This window comes from Lingula anatina, chromosome 10, assembly GCF_051362555.1.
Source record: "Lingula anatina isolate TDL-2025a chromosome 10, LinAna3.0, whole genome shotgun sequence".
Taxonomy (NCBI): Eukaryota; Metazoa; Brachiopoda; class Lingulata; order Lingulida; family Lingulidae; genus Lingula; species Lingula anatina.
In genome coordinates this window covers 18,723,153-18,748,163 of record NC_141776.1, presented here as the reverse complement: position 1 = coordinate 18,748,163, position 25,011 = coordinate 18,723,153, and the positions used below count along the sequence as shown (strand labels likewise).

Here is a 25,011-nt window from a genome sequence, read left to right as displayed (position 1 = left end):
TTTACAGGAATATCTCCCAGGGGGCATTCAGAACTGTGGACTAATAGTCCTGGATCCAATATGGCTGACCCACTTAAAAACTTGTCACATAGTCCACTAATAGATACTGATTGGATTGTTACTTTTGAGAACCTCAGGAATGCCATCTTGTAACAGTTGCTTTCAAAGGCAGCATTTCAAAAGCCACATGCAGAATGGGTAGCTTCAACCTTTATCTTTCATCTTAAAACAATTTGTAAATTAATCCAGTGCCTGCATTTCAGCTGGCTTTTCACCGCTGCTGCAAAATCTAGTTTGAAGTTCCATGATTCAAATTATAGAAAGCTCTCAAAAAAAAAAAAAAAAAAAAAAAAAAAAGATTTTTCCACTCCTCATTAAAGAGGAAAACATTACAGATTACATCAAGTGTAACATAAGTTGTGCCATTACATTAATGCTTTTGTTAACCAGGTTTAATCATCTTTATTATTTAAGGTGAAATGGCATTTTAAGGAAATCAATGGAGGGGTATAATAACCAGCTATTGATCACTGATTTCTATTGCGATATGTTTTTCTCATTTTTGTATGCAATTCTGAATTGCCAGCTTGTTGTACCTGCAAGGAAATGAAATTTGCCGTGAAAGAAAAAACCATTCAAGCTTGTGTAATAGACCTGTCTTGTTTGTTATCTGATGTGAGTAGTATCCTTATATATAAAGCAGCTCTTTATACTAATGTTTCATAGTCTACAATTTACCAAACGTGTCAATTGCAAATAAATAAAATAACAACAATAACAGCATCATCAACAACAAATGAAATGAAAAGAAAAAAAAAGTGAGAAAAAAATAATAAGTGAATTTTTTTAATGGATAAAAATTGAAGTTAGATTCTTCAATTTTGTCATTGTCTTCAGATGTGAATCATGGCCTCAGTGTAGCTTTGAAAGTACCCAAAGGTTCATGGGGGGGGGGGGGGGGGGGGGGGCGAGGGGGGTAAAGGGGGACTGGACTTGACAGCATAGAGCTGTCCAGCCAACATTTGGATGGCCATAAGCCTCAAAAGATTTCCTACATTTCCAAAGACAGCTGTACAGCTTGAAAAATGTTTGGGGATAGTCAGATTGTTTGGTTGGGCTTGCTTGGGTAGGACTCTTAGTAAATCAATGACGAAACATTTTGGACTCCCCTGTACCCCAACTATTGATGAAACCCCTGCTTTGGAATCTTTAACACACTCTTGTTTCTGCATCATCTGATTCGAGAATGTTGCAGAAGGATTAGCTTTATTGGCTGCTCAGACAGGATAACATTTTTTTGTTTGCCGAATTCAGTCAAAGACCTTGTTCAGAACAGCAGACAAACTAGTCCATGGGTCAAATATGGCGGACCCCCTTGAATACTGCCCCTCGGGGAATCTATTCAGCATCTGTTAGCGGATTACATTTTTTTGTTTGCCGAATTCAGTCAAATACCTCGTTCAGAACAGCAGACAAACTAGTCCATGGGTCAAATATGGCGGACCCCCTTGAATACTGCCCCTCAGGGAATCTATTCAGCATCTGTTAGCGGATTACGTAGATGGCAAGCTTTTTAGTTCCTATGGACTAGATACACCCCATTTCCATAGATTTTTAGATCGATCTATCCCTGTGGGGAGTCTCACTAGATTACTGTCAGCTTGGCCGGCTTAAGCGTCTGTCCCGCCCTAAAAGCTGTAAGGGGGTAATTAACTATGGTGCCCGCTCGGCCGACTGCAATTTAGCGTGAACCCCCAGGGAGTTAGGTTGATCTAAATCTTAATCTTTAGATCGATCTAAATCTCTGGGAAAGCACCCTTAGTCTGCTGTTTTGAATGCAGTCTTAATGTGTGTAGTCTGATTGGTGTGTTACATCCCGTTTCCAGTTAAGATAGATAAATCTGCCAAATGTGCCAGTTATTTATTTACAAAATGAACTAATGAACCAAAATGTATAAATATGAGAAGGTATAACAATAAATAAAAAGACTATAAATAAAACAAAATATCATATTGTATCATAAAAATGTGCAAATTTCCCAGAATATAGGGATTCCTATGCCTGACACGCTATGATAGATGGGTTTGTTCTCAAAAATAGTGCAGCAATTTCCTGTCTGTGCTTTAGAAGAAACACCTTGAGGGATTGAGTAGTTTGTATGAGTGTGTGGAACTGTGATTGTATTGTTAGAATAAGAGTTCTTCTCTTCTTTTGAGATCCTGCACAGACAAATTGTTATGTGCATTGTAAATTGTCCACGTCTTGCTTTTTTTAATCTCTCTCTCTCTCTCTCTCTCTCTCTCTCTCTCTCTCTCTCTCTCTCTCTCTCTCTCTCTCTCTCTCTCTCTCTCTCTCTCTCTCTCTCTCTCTCTCTCTCTCGTTGAAACATCAAGACACTATTTGATATCTGAACTATTTTTAGGGACAAGACATGCTTCAGGGAAATTAATTACCTCAAAAAGTGAGGCCAGTTCCTGCGATCTTAATCCCAGAAGAAATGCTCCTGTCATGTTTTATTACTGCCAGCTTCATTGCCAATTAAAGATGTATTGGCCTTGTAGTTATATTAACTGCCTGCGGTAGTGTTTGGGTCAGTTTTGGGCATATTTGTCTTAAAACTAGGTCACCTGACTGGGAGGGGGGGCTTCCTGGCACTTTGGTAAGAACCACCATAGACCCCATAAGTTTCACCAGATTTTATGGACTTTTTCTTTTCTGTTTATCAAAAATTGAGCTAGTTTTTAAACTGCATGAAAGTTCAGGAATATTCAAATGCTTATATATCAGACAAGATTTTTTTTCTTGGGGGGGGGGGGGGATTGTCCAGTTCACTGAACCATTTCTTCCTGCTTTTATCTTAAAAGTCAAAATCTTGTCTGTTTAGATGAAAATTTACCTAAGTTGAACATTAAAAGGAAAATCTTTGAAGAAGAGTCCTTCCACTACTTTTGGGGGTGGGTGGGATGAGAAGATAACTGAAACAACTGAGCAGACATCCCTAAATGGTTGAAGTAAAAACAGGCAGCAATCTTACGCTTTACTGACTCATTATTTTCTAATAAATCTGTGGCTCAGCACTGTTTATAATGGAACTGGGGGTAGGCAGCTGGCCTTTGAGAAGTCTCAGAATGTCTTGTTGCCATGGCTTCACAGACGTCAGTTATAATAGCCGAGTCATGTCCAGCAGAGGGTGTGATGTGCTAATAGCTTAAAGCTTTCTTAGAATAGGAACAATTTAACATTTGGGTTCTGAGTACTAGTCCTTTTAAAGCCGCTGCAAGCTAATGGTTGTCATCATATGCATCTTCCAACTTATGTGGAGAAATTGATAATATTATTTATTTATTTAACCACCTTAAAAAGATGAATGAAAGAAAAAAACAACAAATGAAATAATATAATGATTATAACAGTGAGGATAATTATAACAATGATAATGAAGAAATAACAAGCTTAAAGGGATAATAACTCTTCGTATGAGGTCTATATTTCACAATAAAAACATTGTGAATAACTCATAGAAATATAATATATTCTGTTTTACAACAAAAACAGCAGTTAAAGCTATTATTCTGATATCTGAGCTTGTCTTCAGACCACGTGACCTCCATTGATGGCTATACTCTGTTATAATCTGTTAAGAGATTTTAACAAAAAACCAAACTTTTTAGAAAAAAACCAGGGAATAACTTTGAATGTAAAAATGGATTCATTAACCATTGGTAAGTACAGGAAAATTGTTGTTTACTCCAGGAAAATTCATTTTATGGCCAAAATGAAGAGTTATTATCCCTTTAACAATAATATTATTTTTAATTTATTTCTAATAATACTATTATTTACAGTATTAAGTTGAATGATATGATGGTAAACAGATTGAAAAAAATATATATCTAATTTCAACTCACTCCGTATTATGAAATACTGCATAGTTCCAGTGGATTGTATTACATGATGAATATGTCTTTTACTTAAGATTTGGGGTCTAGAGAATCAGCGATAATTGAGGAAGGGAATACATGTAGAATGCCATGAGCGCTGGCATTGCCATTGTTATTGAATTTTTGCAATACGTAGCTGATGTTCTTCATATAATGGGCTTTTGAAGTGGGGAAAGTAGTTGTTATGTCGTAAGGATTGGGGTTTTGAGATTTCCTCTTTTACTAGAAAATATAGAACCATTTTGTATGAAATATTCAGAAAAATTATTCACAGCGGAGGTTATGGCAGGAAGAAAGCTCTCTTTCAGAAGCTTTATAAATCTGTTTCTGAATATCATAGTACAACCAGCAAAACTCTAAATGCTTTGAAGACCAAGATCCGATTCAGAAGTAAGGAACTCCCTGGCTGACATGATTGCTATATAGTCAATGCCAATTTCAACGTTCACGTGGCCACCATTATTCAGCAGGGAGTAGTGTGGTTAGAGCACATTTATCAATTATTGAAATTTGACTACTTTAGAGGTTTCCAATTTCTGCAAAATGTGGTAGGATAAAATGGTCATCCTTATAATTTGATGAAAGAAAGTTGGAAATATCTTAATTCTATCAAAATGGAGATAGAAAGAAAAATAGGATTTTTTTTTTTATGGACCATCCTGTATAAATTTTGCAAAATGGGCTGTGAATGATGATGTATGGTTGGTAAAAATTGATTCAAAGTTGTACCTGAATAGATATAAAATTGCCCTGGCTGTGAGAGATTGATTTGACCGATTTGTAACTTGAAAGCAGTGACATACTAGTACTAGTATATGAACCAAGGCAAGCCACGGGACTGTCCAATAATTCCCCGTCTTGATCCACTCTCTGTGTTTACATATATTGGAGCATGTGTGTACACAGTGGTGATCGACAATTGCCTTCTTTATTATGTACTAGTAGGATTCTTGGCTCATCAATATTTTTCTCTTTTCAGAAACATTGAAGATCACCAATAAGAGTGATGATGATGGAGAGAGAGAGAGAGAGAGAGAGAGAGAGAGAGAGAATGAGAGAGAGAGAGAAAAGGAGAGAGAGAATGAGAGAGAGAGAGAGAGAGAGAGGAGGGAGAGAGAGAGAGAAAAGGAGAGAGAGAATGAGAGAGAGAGAGAGAGAGAGAGAGAGAGAATGAGAGAGAGAGAGAAAAGGAGAGAGAGAATGAGAGAGAGAGAGAGAGAGAGAGAGAGAGAGGAGGGAGAGAGAGAGGGAGAGAGAGAGAGAGAGAGAGAGAATGAGAGAGAGAGAGAAAAGGAGAGAGAGAATGAGAGAGAGAGAGAGAGAGAGAGGAGGGAGAGAGAGAGGGAGAGAGAGAGAGGAGAGAGAGAATGAGAGAGAGAGAGAGAGGAGGGCAAAGAGAGGGAGGGGGTAGGGAAAGAATTTGATGGGGTACTAAGTGTCAGATCTGTATTACATACATAGTACAGGCATAAAAGAGATAACAGAAATGAAAGGTTGGGAGAAAACTGTTCATTTTCAATGGTAAATAGGAAACAAGTGCATGGACCATCATGGGGGGGGGGGGGGGGCAATGTGAGAAATATACCCTCTCCCCATAGCATCCCTGCTAAAGATTTTTACACACACAAAAAAGAAAGAATTCTAATGGAGCCTGTGAAATTCCCCTCCCCCTTCTTTAATCCCTTTTATCAGTGAATAAATTCATGAGATATCCGTAACATTCCTCTGCAGCAGCATCAAGAAATTTCCTGAAGCAGTCAGAGTAGACCTAAATTTAGAATCCATAATTTAGACAAACTTGTGAAACAGCCTCCTGATGATTGCCTGCTGAGTTGCTTTTTTTTCCCCCAAGATATCCCGTCCTAAGTTGAGTGGAAACTCAAGTTACTGATGTTTTTGCTGAGATACACTGACCCAAGTTGAGATGAAACTCGACTTCAGAGCCCTTCTCATTAGTTGCCTTGGGGCTGAGAATGTGCAGTATGCATGGGTTGTTTACAATGTAACATGTATGTATATAGTCTGGATATGTTATTCATCTCAACATGCACTCAATGGAGGATAAGTCGTAATAGTCAGTGTGTGTGGTTTATAGATATGAGGAATAGGCTGACAGAGGCAGCCAACATTTAGAAATAGAATTGAAGAACTGTACAAATATGAGTTTATAGATCTATCTCTAAAGCAGCAAGTCCTCTCCCTCTCTCTCTCTCTCTCTCTCTGTGTGTGTGGGGGGGGGGTAGTGATAGTGTTTTGTTAAAAAAATTACTGTCCCCTTTCTGTTTAGAGAGTTTAGGATTCCTAGAAGTCAGAATGAGCTGTGCTGAATATAGTCAGAAACTTTAAAAATCACAATTTGTTAAGCTTGTGCATTATGAAAATAAAAGGAAAAACAGACTTTTTATCCTTAGATGTTTTGACTGGATAACAGACAGAACAAAGCATGTAATCAAATCTTTTTATAGAAAAAGTGAAATTAAAAGCTAGTTTAAAAAAATTTAGCAAACTGAAAATGTCATGCAGTATCTAGCTAATCAGCCAATTTGTTGAAAAGCTCACGCTATAAGACTGCAGACTTGAGATTTCTTAATTTGAGAAACTACAGTTATTACTGGTAAATTTTGAAGACCACAGATTTGTACCAACCAGAAAAAAGTTCCCTTCACAAAAAAAAGAAAACATACCAAAATTGCATAATAAGGTCGTAAAATCTTTTTTTTCAAAGAAGGTGAGATATTGGAGTAAGTATGTATCTTTATATCTAGGAATGTCCACATCTTATGTTTTAGCACAGAACAAAATAGACTGTACTTTAAGCTGAGCCCCTAGGAAAAAATCAGCCCTAGACAATCAATTTGATGGGGAACATGAAATGTGTGCACTGTCCTGAAATCCATACTGTAAGTTTAGTAAAGTAGTTTAGTTCATTTCGGCAAAGAGGCGTCAAAAATTAGGTGGAAAAAAGGTATTTATCAAGAAAAGAGCTGAACCTGAAATCGGAGAAAGTAGGTGGAGCAGAGGAATCGTGTTCATAACTGTAGAAAATAACAGCCTGGCAAACATGACTTCTTCCACCTGTAAAGTTATTCAAGTCACACACTTGATATTGAGATCCCCCCAGATCAGTGATCAGTATTGTGTAGAGGTCGCCAGGTGTCGCCAGGTGTCGCCAGGTGTCGCCAGGGATCAATGTCTCATACACAGGCTGTGTTTGTACAAACTACAACAGTTCAGGTACAGCCATTGTTAGACTTCCGTGGATGCGTTCAGAACAAGTTGATCCTTGGACTAACAGTCCCTGTAATGTACAAACCCATGTGGACAACCCCATACAAATTAGTACAAAGACAATAGCATCTTTAGGCATATGCATAGTGCAGGTGTATTGGTGCATATAGACATATATTCACTGATGAGACTTTTCCGACTTTTGTCAGAATTCCGACTTTTTCAGGGTCATTTGGGTCATTCTTGTGAATCGTGGGCCTGGACCCCCAGCCAATTTTCCTACTTTTTCAGTGAGGACTGGTCTCATCCCTACATATTGGTGTATGCTTCCATGAGCACGGACATGCACACATGCATGCATGTTCTTTCTTACCTGTTTGTTCACCTGTAAATTCCCAGGTAAACATGCAAACAGGAAGCCATGCTCATATTTATGGGTACGTTTGCTCCTACAAACAGGCACACACACACACACACACACACACACACACACACACACACACACACACACCTGCATTCATACACTCACAGAACTTCCCCCTTGCTGTTTCCTTCTTGTAAGATTAATGTTCTCCAGTGTATCACATCCACTCTTTGTCAGGTCGTAACATCATTCGATACCTCCAGGAGAAATAAAGCCCATTTAATAAACCCAATTTTCATGGCTGTCTAAGATTGATCTGTCGCTGAGGAGATGGAAGAAAGAAAAATGTCAAAAGGATTTTAGGATGAAGCAGATCAAAGTGGAATAGAATTACGGAGAAGCCAAGGATGGACAGTGATTGGTGTTGTTTTTGAAACAAGAGTGATTGAGGTACTTATACCATGTGAGACCCTTTGGCGTAAATCGTCCTCTTTGAAATTAGTGAAGATGTCTTTTTCTCCAACAAAGCATGTCCTAGATTTTGGTTGTTTTTATGAAAGGATAAAAAAGAAAAGAAAGAAAGAGCTAAAGATTTGCCTTTTATCATATACATTATGATTTTACTTGCCCTAAGGAAAGAAATATTTTTCAATACACTATGTCCTGTTAAAGTGTGATAAGTAAATTGTGCGGAAAGATCTACATGTTTTCATACCTAAGAATAAAGCTTTCTGTTAATTTTGATGAAAATGAGTTCACTTAATGCAAGTAATAAGAGTTATTTGTGAGAAAATTGAACAGAGTCAACCAGTCAGCTAATGTCTTTAAAAGAAACCACTATTGGTATTTCCTTCTTTTATTTATCTAATTGATCAATAAATGTGCAGTCTGCACAATGGGCATATTAATTAAAGGACCACCATATTGTACTCTGTCTGTCCAGGGCAATACTTGGTGGTGGTGACTCAATTTTTTTCAATGGGAAATAAATATCAGTTTTTAGGATGTAAATAATTTTGAAATCATTTTGAAAGCACTTTTAGTAATTTAACTGTAGAGAATAGAACTACTTTGTTATTACCATACGACAGGAATGTTCCAATTTTAAGAACTTATGACTTAAAAAATGTTATAAATCTGTAAAATTCACAAATTTCCCCACTGAAAAGATGGAGTCATTACCATACATTCTCTTTAGAAATGGTTTCTTTATTTTACCATCCTTCGCCAGACACAAACTACTCTTGCTACTGTCAAAAGTTAAGCCAATGTTACATAGATCAGCAGAATCCTGGATAAAATAAAATCTGGCAAATCCTCGTGTCTTGTAAGTCTAAGATATCAGCTGAATTTAACACAGCCTCATAAAATCCTTGGTGGAATCAAAACGTCCATCCATCCAGCGACCCAAGATTGGTCTCATGTCTGACAATTTTCCGCCTGAGATAAAGGAACGGATGGGTAAATAAATGACATAAATAGATGATTGGTTCTTGGCTATAAGTGGCCCTTCACTTACTTACACATGTCACTTGACTGGAGGGTATTGATCAGGATAGGAACTACTGTTGGTGTAGTAGAGCTGGGCTGCTGCTGCTTTGGCCCCATTCAGAATAGGGAATAACTAGTCCGAGGGTCAAATACTGCCGACCCACTTGAATACGTCCCCACGAGATATCTGTTCAGTGTCTATTATCGGATTAGACGGCAAGCTTGAACGAGACGCCCTTTTTGCCAGGAAAAGGTCCACTGTCGGTAAAATTTGATTAAGGAATGTGAAGATTTCATGCTGAAAGGTTCACTTCTTCAGAAAAAAGAGCCTCCTCCCCCCTCTTGAAATTGCTGGTTGTGGGCTTGTTATGTATTATGTATACAATAGCACAGCCTTTTCTTTTTTATAAAATTGTTATTTGGAACTTCTGCCCCTTAAGAGCCTTTGATCGAAACAGCTGAAAGGTGGAATAAAGTAATGTGGGAAGTCATGACGTTTTTATTTTGTCCTAGTGTAAATATATATGGATAGCAAAGCACAGGGGGATGTCATGTAGATCTGGCTTAAAGTGTTGTCTGGCACTTTTCTACAGCTTATTACCTCTCGTGGGCGTTCGCAATACGCACGGCATCATTTAGAACTGCTCGTTTCCTCTTAACATGCCATGTTGTATAACTGTATTGACCTACAGTACACATCAGCATGTTGGAATTATACCTTTTGTTTTCTGACATAAATGAAAAAAAAAATGTTTTAAATGCCTCATCAGTAACATATCCTGCGTGGAATGTTTGTAAATCTGCCTACAGGAACAACTAAGAGTGCTTTACTGACAAGTATTGATTTAGGTATTGGGAGTACTTTTATAAGACTATGCTGGGATTCGGGAACACTTAATGCTGTTAAAGTTGACCCAGGGGGACTAGTTTATTTGAAGGAATGGGGGATGAGGGAAGGGAGAAGGCGATGCTGTTAAGACCGATTCCAAGTGAAAATGATCCCAATTGTTACAACTTCAAAAGCCAACCATTGTATGTCAACAGGGATATAAGCGTCTGAGTACAATTTTTTTTTATACTTAGGTACCCCAGTGTTTATTTTATACAAATGCTACTGTTTATTTCCATACACACAAGTACAGTGGTTGAGACTTGAAATTGCAGAGAAACAGATGTGGTCATCTTGTTACCTGTGCTTTTTACAGGGGTGTGTTTAGGTGCTTGAAATGTCTTTCTTGTCTCTAACCAACTTAACAACTCATAGAAAAAGTGGAATTGATTTTAAGATGAACTTTTTTTAAACTTTCTGATAAAAGTTATGAAAATATTATTAAATTTTTTAATCGGGAGTTGGGTGGTGGGAGACAGGGTATTTGTGTAATTTGAGTTTTGTATTTGGTGTCATATGTTTGCAGGCAGTGGCGCTGAATCTGTCTGTAGCAACAATAATAACTCTGCCCGTTAGAGAACATTTTCAGTCATCTGAACCACGCAGGTTAACAAGAAACTCTTTTGAAAACAATTTTATACTCAATCACTGTGAAATAGACAGAAAATGCAACAAATTCTATGGAGACCGGGCTTTTACTGTTTATGCTCCAAAATTGTGGAACAAATTGCCTTTTAGTATCAGAGCTGAAAGTGACTATAATACTTTTAAAGCCTGTCTTAAAACTCATCTTTTTAAAGAATTTTATGGTTAGTGTTCCTTTAAGCCTTTTAGTTGTTTATCATTTATTAAGAGTGAGCTTGGGTTAATTTTAGTAGTATTTTAAAGTTATATCAATAAATTTTCTCTGCTTTCTCTAATTAATTAATTTTATCAGTAAATGTTAAAAGTATTTTAGTATTGTTATTTTTAGACTTTTTTAATTATTTGTAAAGTGCATTGAAATGTAAAAAATGGAATGCGCTATATAAGAAATAAATATTATTATTATTAACATTTTAAAACATTCTTTAGTTAACAACATTTATACCGTGAAAAATTACCAAGTCTGTACTGAATACTTAGTTGAAGTAGAAGTGTATAATGGTCTTGGAGTTTATGTACAAAATGTATGCTATATGTGGCATTATGGGCTCTGAGACTGAAGAAACTGTTGAACTGTCTTGTGCGTTGAATTATTCATGAAGGCAAATAGGATTAGGGCAGAAATCAGAAAATTAGCAGTTCAGTTCATGGCAGCCGAGTGGTTTGCTACAGACAAGGAAGTTCTGTCTGTCCATTGAAAGAGAATTGGCTGTTTAAGGAAAAATTAAGTTCAGTCATCAAAATTGAAATTAAACCCAGAAGATAAATGATTGCAGGGCGGGAGGGGGGAGAAGGATGACCTTGAAAATATGATGTTCCATCAATCCAGGTGGCAAGGTCATAGCTTTATAATGACTTCTAATTATGGCAAAAATTAAAACTTTTTCACTTGGGGCATCTTGATCTTTAATTTTAAACTTTCAGCTAGTAAGTGACACATTCTAATGATTATTTTCTGCTAAAAAGCACCATCCTGTTGTTTTTTGATGAAAATTGTAGATAATGATAAGTCATTTCCAATAGTGTTTTAACTGGCTTATTATACTATATTGACACCTCTGTTGATATGCCTAATTGAAGCCTACAAGGCAATTAATAGATGTGATGAATACATTTGGCTGGTGAGGGCACAGGCATAGAACTGTGAATATTTGATACTTGTGAACTATAAAGATTAATGCCTTTTTTAATTCTTTGTGAAAGGCAATCGAGTTGGTTTAGTCTCAGCAGACTAAAAGTTTAACCGGAATAACTTTGTGAAATGAAACTTGGCCATGATGGCTCAAGTAAAGATTAAAAAGACTTTATCTCCAAAAAATAAGTTCTGTTAGTAATTTTGGCAGTTTGCTTGTCCCATTCAGTCACAAAATGACTTCGTGTCATCTTACGCCATTTTTGTACGCTATCTAATAAGAAACAGATACTGTCTGAAACGGAACAAATTTTGTCAAACAACAACCATCCTCTTTTCAGCATAAAAATAGATAAAAATATTAAAAATAAACAATGAATAAAAACAAAATAAAAATGAAGGAATATAAACCTTAAAAATACAGTTGTTTACCTCAGTTGACAGCTGGCAAATGAACAATTAAGTTCAAAGAAAATGAGATGAAAAGTGAGCTGTACTTTACAGATTACATGACAGCAGTAATCATCTGCTCACTTAAGCTCGGGAACTGCCTTCTGATCACCGCTGCTAATGATTACTGTCATCGCTGGCCGTCATCACTGGGAATTGCTGTCATTATTGCTAATATAAAGACTGCTTGGTATTATGGTATACTAAATGTGCAAAATACAAGCATATCAACTCTTGTGTTAAGACAGACAAGGAGATGGACGGAGAGAAACATGAAGACATACAGACAGATAGACAAAAGAGAGAGAAAGAGAATGAAGATGTGGACAATTTTATTTTTATTTGAATAACACACCCACCTACAGTTTTTAACTTTGTATTGAGAGAGAGAGAGAGAAGATAATGTTGATATATCAGTTTTCTTTTAATAACACCTTTCAACAATAATTTTCAACCTTGAAGCTGTTTCTTATTTGCCTACAGATTTTTTTTTTAAATAGAAATTCCAAACTAATCGGATATCTGAAATAGGATTTTGTATCTTTTCATCAGAAACAGCTGAGGAAATTTCTTGCAAGCTGTATTTCTAAGACACACTCACACATTTTGACATTTGGATGAAAACTGTGATCCGTCCTTATTTCCCCCCCTTTAAAGATGTGAAAAGAAACACAACAGATAAAATGTCACCTGGCATTTAGAAAACCTAAATTAATAAGATAGATGTGTTACATCATGTATTTATTGGAAGTTTATTCATTAGATCATGTTCATTATTTCTCTTATCTCGTCTCCGACAACAGTTGTTCAATGAAGGATTAGACCCGGGAGAATGCTTGAGAAGAGTTTGCAGTGAAAATAATGAATTGGTTGATATGATTATAGAATTCGACAGCTTTTTTGTTATTTTATGTCTTCTTTTTGTCTCAGTAGGCTTCACATGTTGGTGGTCCCCTGTCGGAAAAGGTACATGTAGCCAAATAAATCATCGTCTTAGTTTTGTATCATAGATGCGATGGATATAAGAAGGAGTGCAGAAACTGTAATGAAGATAATGAGCTGATTAATTTGATGAAAGGATTTTAGATCTTGTCATTATGAAAGATTTTCTTTGGGGCGGGGTTATTACATCATTAGGTTGCAGATCTTTATTTGTATTTTTATTAATATTTTTGGCAACTAATGAGACCCCAGGGACTGGCCATAGGCTTAGATGGCATCAGGAAATGGACGGAAATATGTACCTATTTTCAGTTTGCCAAAGGTTATTCAATAAGAACAGTAATTACTTGATTTGTCAGGGGACAATTTAATGTTATACTGTATTGCCATTTTCCCAACAGATTTCTGCATCTGATTCAAATCTCCTCCCTAAAACTGTGAAATGTAATTCAATAAAGAATGAATCCCCCCCTGCACCGGTCGCATGGTTATTTATTGAGAACCAAGGGACAGGAATGCAGGACATTGACTTGTACTGAAATACTAGTTCTTAGCGAAGAGATTTGCTGGCCTGAAACATAAATGAAACTTTTAGATTAAGCTGACTGAATAACTTCAGTAAATAAATAAATAAATAAATAAATAAATAAATAAATAAATAAATAAATAAAATTCAAACAAATTGACAATATCTTTATATTACAGTATGTTATACTAGCATTCATGAAACAGCACGTTATCAGCATGACCTTGGAAAGTACTCATTAACCATATTTTAGACTTAAAAGCATTGACAGTCTACTTTCTATGCCTTGAGAAACTACAAACAAATAATCTCTTAGATATAATGACATTACAGTGTTCATCCTTTCTTAGAGAAAAAAGTGTAGCCCTAAAATGCTCGCAGCGTGGACACAGTTTATTACCTTATTAACAGTCTCCTCTTGCAGTGCGTTAGGGTTTGAAGAACACTTAGAATGTATTGATTCCTCAGAAGCTACAACAACTACTCTAAAAATCCCAACACGTGACTTCTTATACTTTTTTCTTGCATGTTTCATAAAATTTGTAGTTGCCAGCATGGAAATTTTCAGACTTGATTCCTACTTACTGTGTACATTTTTAAGATCGGCATGATAGGATTTGTAAACAAAATTGTGTTTGAAAAAATTCATGTATTAATTTTATTCAAAATTTTTGAGAAATTACAGTACTAAGGTTGGCAGGGTACAGTAACCTTGGGAGAAAGCTTGGAGGAAATTAATTATTATTTTTTTTATGTACAGACACAGATGTGTCTGTACATATTGCCATCACCTGCGTCTGTCGTCGCCGTCGTCGCCGATGGCGATGCCGATGCCGATGCCGATGCCGTGCACTTTCCTTGTAAACACGATAAGTGGAACACAGTTTTATTTTTTGCTTTTATATTTACAGAGCTGATGAATATTCATAAAACGCAGGTCAAGTTCGAAAATCAGCATGATCGGGCCATTATAGTAGATGTTATGCTGTTTTTTCACTTTTCAGCATATATGCAACCCTGTAAACACATTTTTAGGAAAACCGTTAGGCCAATTGTCATTAAACTCACAGGAGTGGTCAATCTTACTAAAACGCAGGTTGAGTTCGAAAATCAGCATAATCGGGCCATTATTTTAGAAGTTATGCTGTTTTTTCACATTTCCTCAGATTCAGTTCTTAGGCATGTTAACAGTCTTATCATTTAACTAATAAGATACATAAAAGTGTTTGTTTAACATTTCCTGCATCTTTACAACATTGTTAGTTGATTATGTAAAAATGATGGTAAACTTGTTATTGTGTATTGTGTTATAAAGAATCAAAAATGGAAATAAACTCATATCATTGCAGTTTGTCATATTCAATAATTCAGTATGTTCAGAATCTCAGAATGGAAGAAATTGGACATTTTACACTATTCTATTGATATTTTCCCCATCTCATCAATTTTCTTAGTTGATCATATAAAAATGGCAGTAAACTGTTAATTTTGTTTTGTGTAAAAAAATTGTTAAAAATGGGAAAAAAAACCCATTTCAGAACAGTGCTGTCTTGTTTCACATTTCTACAGATTCAGTTCTTAGGCATGTTAACACTCTCATTATTGAACTAATAAGATACATAAAAGTGTTTGTTTGACATTTCCTTCATCTTTACAACCTTGTTAGTTGATTGTGTAAAAATGATGGTAAACTTGTTATCGTGTATTGTGTAATAAAGTGTCAAAAATGGAAATAAACTCATATCATTGCAGTTTGTCAGATTCAATCATTCACTATGTTCAGAATCTCAGAATGGAAGAAATTGGACATTTAACACTGTTCTATTGATATTTTTCACATCTCATCAATTTTCTTAGTTGATCATATAAAAAATGGCAGTATCCTATTAATTTTGTTTTATGTTAAAAAAGTGTTAAAACAGGAAATAAACCCATTTCAGAACAGTGCTGTCTTGTTTCACATTTTGGCATTTTCAAGTTGTGACTTTGAAGTTCCATGGGCCTGAAGACCTTTGCTAGTCACATTTACTGAATATCCATAATACTAATATTTTATTATTAAAGTTGATGGTCATTATGCTGTTAAACATTATGTAATATTGCATCAAAATTTGAAAAAAAAAACCTATTTTGGGCACTGCTCCCATGATGACCATTTAAGAAAAACCATGTCACTTACTGTTCTCAAACAGTACAGTTAATATGTACAGATGTGTCTGTACATATTGCCATCACCTGCGTCTGTCGTCGCCGTCGTTGCCATCACTGTCGCTATCGCCGGCGCCGTGCACTTTCATTGTAAACACGATAAGTGGAAGAAAGTTTTACTTTTTGGCTGTATATTTACAGAGCTGCTGAATATTCATAAAATGCAGGTCAAGTTCGAAAATCAGCATAATCGGGCCATTATTGTAGAAGTTATGCTGTTTTTATGTACAGACACAGATGTGTCTGTACATATTGCCATCACCTGCGTCTGTCGTCGCCGATGGCGATGGCGATGCCGATGCCGATGCCGATGCCGATGCCGATGCCGATGCCGGCGCCGTGCACTTTCCTTGTAAACACGATAAGTGGAGGGCAGTTTTACTTTTTGGCTTTATATTTACAGAGCTGATGAATATTCATAAAATGCAGGTCAAGTTCGAAAATCAGCATGATCGGGCCATTATTGTAGAAGTTATGCTGTTTTTTCACTTTTCAGCATATTTTTCACATTTCCTCAGATTCAATTCTTAGGCATGTTAACAGTCTCATTATTAAACTAATAAGATACGTAAAAGTGTTTGTTTGACATTTCCTGCATCTTTACAACATTGTTAGTTGATTTTGTAAAAATGATGGTAAACTTGTTATCGTGTATTGTGTAATAAAGTTTCAAAAATGGAAATAAACTCATATCATTGCAGTTTGTCAGATTGAATTATTCACTATGTTCAGAATCTCAGAATGGAAGAAATTGGACATTTAACACTGGTCTGTGGATATTTTTCCCATCTCATCAATTTTCTTAGTTGATAATATAAAAATGGCAGTAAACTGTTAATTTTGTTTTATGTTAAAAATTGTTAAAAATGGAAAAAAAAAACATTTCAGAACAGTGCTGTCTTGTTTACATTTTGGCATTTTCAAGTTGTGACTTTGAAGTTCCATGGGCCTGAAGACCTTTGCTAGTCACATTTTCTGAATATCCATGATACTAATATTTTATTATTAAAAATTGATGGTCATCATGCTGTTAAACATTATGTAATATTGCATCAAAATTTGAAAAAAACCTATTTTGGGCACTGCTCCCATGATGACCATTTAAGAAAAACCATGTCACTTACTGTTCTCAAACAGTACAGTAAATATATATAGATGTGTCTGTACATATTGCCATCACCTGCGTCTGTCGTCGCCGTCGCCGTCGGCGCCGTGCACTTTCCTTGTAAACACGATAAGTGGAAGGCAGTTTTACTTTTTGGCTTTATATTTACAGAGCTGATGAATATTCATAAAATGCAGGTCAAGTTCGAAAATCAGCATGATCGGGCCATTATTGTAGAAGTTATGCTGTTTTTTCACTTTTCAGCATATATGCAACACTGTAAACACATTTCAACAAAAACCGATAGGCCTGTTGTCATGAAACTCACAGGAAAAATTGATCTTACTAAAACACAGGTCAAGTTCGAAAATTGGCATGATCGGGCCACTATTTTAGTAGTTATGCTTTTTTTTCTTTTTTCAGCATATATGCAACACTGTAAACACAATATAAGAAAAACAGATAGGCCAATTGTCAATAAACTCACAGGAGTGGTCAATCCTGCTAAAACGCAAGTCAAGTTCAAAAATCAGCATAATCAGGCCATTATTTTAGAAGTTATGCTGTTTTTTACATTTCCTTAGATTCAATTCTTAGGCATGTTAACAGTTTCATTATTTAATTTATAAGATATGTAAAAGTGTTTTTTTGACATTTCCTGCATCTTTACTACATTGTTAGTTGATTTTGTAAAAATGATGTTAAACTTGTTATTGTGTATTGTGTAATAAAGTTTCAAAAATGGAAATAAACTCATATCATTGCAGTTTGTCAGATTGAATCATTCACTATGTTCAGAATCTCAGAATGGAGGAAATTGGACATTTGACACTATTCTATTGATATTTTTCCCATCTCATCAATTTTCTTAGTTGATCATATAAAAATGGCAGTTAACTGTTAATTTTGTTTTATGTTAAAAATTGTTAAAAATGGAAATAAACCCATTTCAGAACAGTGCTGTCTTGTTTACATTTTGGCATTTTCAAGTTGTGGCTTTGAAGTTCCATGGGCCTAAAGACCTTTGCTAGTCACATTTTCTGAATATCCATGATACTAATATTTTATTATTAAAAATTGATGGTCATTATGCTGTTAAACATTATGTAATATTGCATCAAAATTTGAAAAAAAACTATTTTGGGCACTGCTCCCATGATGACCATTTAAGAAAAACCATGTCACTTACTGTTCTCAAACAGTACAGTAAATATGTACAGATGTGTCTGTACATATTGCCATCACCTGCGTCTGTCGTCGCCGTCATCGCTGTTGCCGGCACCTTGCACTTTCATTGTAAACACGATAAGTGGAAGGCAGTTTTACTTTTGGGCTTTATATTTACAGAGCTGATGAATATTCATAAAACGCAGGTCAAGTTCGAAAATCAGGATGATCGGGCCATTATTGTAGAAGTTATGCTTTTTTCTTTCACTTTTCAACATATATGCAACACTGTAAACACATTTCAAGGAAAACCGATAGGCCTGTTGTCGTGAAACTCTCAGGAGTAATCGATCTTACTAAAACGGAGGTCAAGTTCGAAAATTGGCATGCAGCCTGAGTTGGAAAAGCAGTCTAATTGGCTTCTTTTTCTGGAAGTTATACATTTTCAAAGTGTGAACTTGAACTCTCATGGGCCTGAAGCCTTATGCTTGTTACACATTTTACTTTCATTGGTTTTACCTGTTGAGCATAATTAAAATTTGATGTTGAATTTACAGTTTAACATAATGTACTTTTGCATCAGAATAAACAGTAGCCTATTTTGTGCATAGTTATTTCCTGCTTTTTGTCTGTACATTTGACAGCTTTGCTGCCTTGTTTCATTCTTATTGGAAATATTCTTAGAATCAATCTCTGTATTAAATTTTGATGAAACAAATTGAAAACTCTGATGATATTCCAAACAGTTTGTGTGATGAACATTTTGGAAAAAAAAAGACAAAGATTTTTATAAGAGTTAGATATACAAGCTTACTAACTAAATTGATGACATATTGATTGAGAAAAAGTTAAAAGACTTATATGCATTTAAAGTGTTCTGTATGTTTATTGTTTCCTCATGGGAGAAGAATTAGAAAATTGATGCTCATTTCTGGACTGTATTGCCTGTTAAATTAGTGAAACAGTAGGTTCTATATTAGCAGATCTGTATGGAAGTTAGCAACATTACTTATCAATACTCAAGAGATGCACTGTATGGAAATATTTGGCATCAACAACAGCAACAGATGAATAATCTTTTTCTGGACTAATATATAGAAAATGAAGCACGGCAACCCCATGCTGCTTAATGTGCAATCTAAGCAGATCTGGAGGAAAAACAGTAAGATAACTATTTTGGAATTTGGCAAAAATAGGATTATAATGGTGTTTATGGTTGTCATGGTGATAATTATAGTAGTGATGATAATAATTGGAACAAGGAAAAATGAGTGACATTCAGCTGTTAATGAGAAAAATATATTTCTGCATCACTGTTTTGCTACATAGCTAGTATATATGTGCCATATATATATATATGGCAAAAAAAAATTGGAAAACTTCACATATGCTGGTAGAAGGTATGAAGTGGGCAGGAAAAAAAATTGAGAGAAAGTTCACATCGCACGCAGTATAAAGCAGTATTAACAACTTGAGAATGAGAAAAAGATCACTGAAGATTTCCTGTCACATGCACTAGGAAGCAAATAGAAATAATTATGACGTAAAGAAGCAGCCTGCCGTATGAGAGAAGATCGCACTGACAGTAATTCTATATTGCATGGAAAGAAGTTTTTGAAGCCTCAGTGAATAAATAAATCAGCAGACTGAGCTGAGGGGGTGTAGACATGTACTTTCCTACCTTCCTCGTGACAGAGGCTGTCTCTGTGGTGGTAATGATGCCTTTGCCTGACTACCCGCAAGGTAATTTGATAAAACACGACGTAATCGTGACCAATTCAAGGTGATATTTTTTAACCAGGCAGAGGCTATGGTCAAAAATGGGGAATATCAACATGCTATGTATTAGTATATATTCTCTCTCTCACATTAATGCACACACATGCATACACACGCACGCACACACACACACACGCGCAAGTAAAAGAGATAAAAGCATTCTGCTTACATGTGTGAACTGAACTCATTGTAAATTGTAATTAATCTGCCTTCACACTGCAGGGGTTTATAAACAGTTTTCAAGTTAGATGTGTAGCTGACAGGCTGAAGTCACTGATTGAATTTGGTTGTAATCAAATGGTTTCCTGCTCAGCAGTAGTCCACCTAGTTGTGTAGAATTGAGTCCTTGTCGTAAGCTGTTTGGCTAGTAAGCAAGACATCAAGCAGTTTACAAGGCCAGTCTCAGATTTTGGCTCTGCATTACTGAAATAGGATAGATGCTTATAGTTTTCCTGCAAATTTTGATAAGATCTAGCTTTATCTTATGGTAGCATATGGTCTTACAGGCAGCTTTTGATGAGTTTTCAGTCTTTGCCTAGTTTCTGCCTTAATGATTTTTTTTCTCCTCTGAACTGGTCTTATTGCTCCAGTATGAATCCGCCCTTTTCTCAACACACGTAACAGTAAGCACAAAACTTGATTTGGGAAATGTATTCTTGTGGTTACCAGGATGGTGGAGGCGGTGATGACAGGTGCTTTGATGAAGATATGGGATATGTCCACGTGATTGACTTCAATTTATACAGAACATACGGGGGATCATTTCCACTTGCAAAATACCTGAATAATTTTAGAACAGTTTTGGAGTTTGTGCACCACATGAGTAGGAATATTTTACTTTTTGGGGGGCTTTTAAGAATGTGTTTAGCTAAAATTTGGATAAAATAAACCAAAATAGAGTGAGCACAGTCATTTTTTCCATGACGCTTTGAAAAAGGATATTTTACTCTAAAGAAGTTTCGGGGGGGGGGGGGGGGGGGGGGCAGCAGTGCAAGAAACTCTATTGAAAGTAATGTTTCCATCTACTTTTTTTGAAGATCTTTCTAGCACTAACGTTAAAGGGATAATAACTCTTCGAATGAGATCTATATTTCACAATAAAAACATTGTGAATAACTCATAGAAATATAATATATTCTGTTTTACCACAAAAACGGCAGTTATAGCTATTATTCTGATGTCTGAGCGTGTCTTTAGACCACGTGACCTCCATTGATGGCTATACTCTGTTAAAATCTCTTAAGAGATTTTAACAAAAAACCAAACTTTTTAGAAAAAAACCAGGGACTAACTTTGAATGTAAAAATGGACTCATAAACCATTGGTAAGTATGGGAAAATTGTTGTTTACTCCAGGAAAATTCATTTTTTGGCCGAAACGAAGAGTTATTATCCCTTTAACCAGAATAACAGCAAACATCTTGTTAAAATTATGTATCATTAATCATTAATGCATGTTTATCAATCAAAAGTCATCAGGTACTATATTTCCATGTCTGGTATAAAGGTCTGCAGCACATCTGTCTCAACTAACACATTCAGGGTCTCATCTCAACTGCTGCAATGTGGACAACTAAGTGTCACCATAAAGAGCACACAGCATTTCTGATATTTCAAGTTCAGGGATGGGTTCTATATAAGTAATTTAAGTTTGACGTTGGTCTTGTTTATCTTTGATATTGAAAAAAAATTATATGTCAGCCCATAATAATTGAATAGTGGATTATTTAATTTGGATTAAATAACTGCATCTAAACCTGGACTAATTATGTTACTGTAATTTATGAAACAAGCCCAATATTCCTACAGTATATAGTTGGACTAGGTATTGCCAATTTATCTTCAGTTAGTGTAGACTTCAATATTAAAAGACCTTAAAACTGAGACGGACTCCATAGAAAAGTTATTTTGTGGTGCCTACTCTAGAATTAAGTTAATTTGTGCCTGTAAAGGACTAGTGAAATAATGAAATAACAGATTATCTATTTGTTAATAAAAATATGGATTTCATAGTTCAGTTTTTTTATTTAGCTGCATTTTGTTTTGCTCTAATAATCTTACAACGTACTCAGTATCATAAGACAGTGTGATAAATGTATAATACTCTTAGACTACATTCCCACAGATTTAGATCGATCCATCTGGATTGACCTAACTCACTGGGGGTTCACGCTAAATTGCTGTCAGCCGAGCGCGCACTATAGTTAATTATCCCCTTACAGCTTTTAGTAGGCAGGACAGACATTTAAGCCGGCTAAGCTGACACCAATCTAGTGAGACTCCCCCAGGGGATAGATCGATCTAAAAATCTGTGGGAATGCAGTCTTAGAAGATTGTGTAAGCATGCATTATTGCACGGTTTCAAAGATAAATTATTCTGCTGTAACAAAATGGAAATTACCATTTTACCAGTTTCTTTATCGATTAAGCAGACAGTTTAGTTTAGCCTTATTTGCTGAGGTAAGAATATAATTAGTTGGCCTCAATACCTGGCAGGGCTACTTTGGTATATTTTGTTTTTTTAGAAGAATGATTGATTATTTCAATAAGAGACAATGTTTTAGAAGGTCTCTGGAGACTAATGGTATTAAGCTAGTGGAACATTATTGCATCATCAATCCAGACCTGTTGTATCATGGCAGACAGCTGTGAAAATTCACCATAGAGCAATGAGCTGGAAATTATGACACTGATCATTTGTTTTTTCCCCCTCCTTTATTAATCTTGCAGTGTGACAGACAATATATATCCATAAACCTGCTACCTTAACTAAGATTGGTTATTGGTTATTTTGTTATCCACAAATACCAATGGTGTCTGTTTGAATGGGGCCCAAGTTGGCGTCATTGTGAAGAGGATCGTGCACGTTTGACGAAGCAGTGTTTCTGCTGCTCTGGGTGGCAACTAATGGTTGCTCCCAGTAGATTGCTAACATCATTGTCATCACGGCAGAATGGTCAGTCTTCTGGTTAAAATTAAAACCAAGATTTATTGAAATCCTGTTGGACATTACCTCTAAATCCTTTAACCTTTTTCTGTTCACTGAAAATAAGATGCATCTTTGGCTCTTTTCGATTGTTTGGATTTGTCTTGGTAAAAGCGTTGCTTGGGGTTATTGCAACAGGTCTGATATCATGCAAATGAAAGCTCACAGGCAGGAGGTACATTTCCTTTGTTGAAATTAAACTCCCTTATTACATATAATGATGGAAAATAATAAAGGTAATTTACAAAAAAAAAAAAAAAAAAAAAAAAATTCACAAATGAATTTGAAAATGTATGACTGTCAGTAATCAAAAATAGTTCACTGCAGTATTTCAGGGACAAATCTTTCTTAAATTTAAGTTTAATATTTTCCAATGGCAAGGGCTTTGAACAGAGAGATAATTACACTAGTCTTGTATTTCGCCTGTATTTTAATACACTTCACTGCTTTTCCAAGTGAAGTATCCTTTTGTTCGAAATGCCATCCATGAGTTACAGCTACTCGTCATCCATTGCATCTCGATATAGTTACTCTCTTCTGTGTTACCTCTAGTGGACGACTTAAGTTGTAACTGGTATGTTACTTGCCTTACTGACCATTTTGATTCATGGTTTTTAAATTTGTTTTATTCCACAGAGGGCCGTTCAGCGTGGTGAGGAGATGCGTCCACAAGGAGTCCCAGCAGCAGTTCGCTGTAAAGATCGTGGATGTGTCCAAATTTACATGTAGCCCTGGACTCAGTACAGATGGTAGGTAGGAATGTGTGGGCATGCACGTGCAATATGTGCCAAAAAAAAAAGGTCTTGCTTACATAGGGACAGTGCCAGAGTACTGTGCCATGGCAAAAATGTGTGTGTGTGTGTGTGTGTGTGTGTGTGTGTGTGTGTGTACATGTTTGTGTGTGTGTATTTGTGTGCATGTTTGTGTATGTGCATGTTTTTTTTGTGTGTGTGTGTGTGTAAGATGAAAAGAGGGGCAGCTCCATTGCAAAATGTGTGCGCATTTATGTATGTGTGTGAACGTGCACTTGTGTCGTTGTGAACAAAATCCTTGTTAAGTTTAGCAAAAAATATGTCATCTTCTCCTAAGCCAGTTTTGAACATTTGAGTGGCATTTAACTAAGACTACCAGGAGTAGAGTAAGCCCAGTGATTTTAGGAATGAGTGCAATTTTGTGTTGTGTCACACAGTAATACCCTGAACACAATACAGACATTACAGTTTCAAACTTTGTTTAACAGTCTTTCAATGAAATATCTGAGTGACAAGCTCTGTAGTCACAAGAATTTTCGCAGTAATGAAACTTCCAACTTCACAACAGCTTCCTATCAAAATTGAATTATTTCTGTGATAATAGCATCATAACTCCCCCTGCTGTGGCTAGGAAACCCGATTACACAGCTTTGTATGGAAGTTAGATGGCAGGAAATTTGGTTATGCTTTGTAACTACGTATTCTTTGCATGTTAATATAGCCAGGAGTGTGTCCACGCTCTTTGAGACAGGAACAGCCGTTTTCTGATAACTGCCCCTTCCATTTCAATACCATATACTTTTGTACATTACCATGAGTTCCATGAGAGTACTAGTAGAGACTTTAAAAAATAAGGATGGATACTCTCTCTCTCTCTCTGTGTGTGTGTGTGTGTGTGTGTGTGTGTGTGTGTGTGTGGCCTTTTCTTTCAGAATTTTTAGCCACCATAGATGTCTAATGTTCTCTTTCTTGGGCACTTCTAATCAACTGTTTGGTGTAAACTCAATCCTTTTGTTGAGGCTCTTCATGAATGTAAAAACTTCCTAAATGAAAATTACCAGATACAAGTGAAAAACTTTTATTCGTTAGCTTTTTCATCTTGCGTTTGATAATTTTCATTTATGATCCAACTACACTAAGGCCACACTTTTTTAATTTTATGGATGACATCCTGCGCGCGCACCGATTTTCGCCCGTTCTCCGAAAAAAAAAAAAAAAAATCGCCCCCCCCCCCCCCAGCCCCCAACAAAGTCGGTTGGCGCAAACGTCGTTAGTGAATTTGCCAGGAAATGAGCTTTCTGCGCATGCGTATTATCGCCACGTGGAAATGTGGCCGTTTTGCCGTCAAATTCATCTCTAGGATAACTTTCAAATAACACGACAATTAAAGTCATAAGGAGAACGGG

At 36.0% G+C, this 25,011-nt stretch overlaps 1 protein-coding gene across 20 annotated transcripts in view; it reads left to right on the top strand.

Annotated features, from left to right (window-relative positions):
• The window catches only part of LOC106163513 (peripheral plasma membrane protein CASK), a 134,350-nt gene that overhangs the window by 7,136 nt on the left and 102,203 nt on the right, over nt 1-25,011 (top strand). For all 20 annotated transcript variants that reach the window (XM_086996811.1, XM_086996812.1, XM_086996809.1 and 17 more), the window contains exon 3: nt 23,490-23,602. In XM_086996811.1, the coding sequence (XP_086852937.1) occupies nt 23,490-23,602 (113 nt within the window). The remainder of the gene's footprint in view (nt 1-23,489; nt 23,603-25,011) is intronic.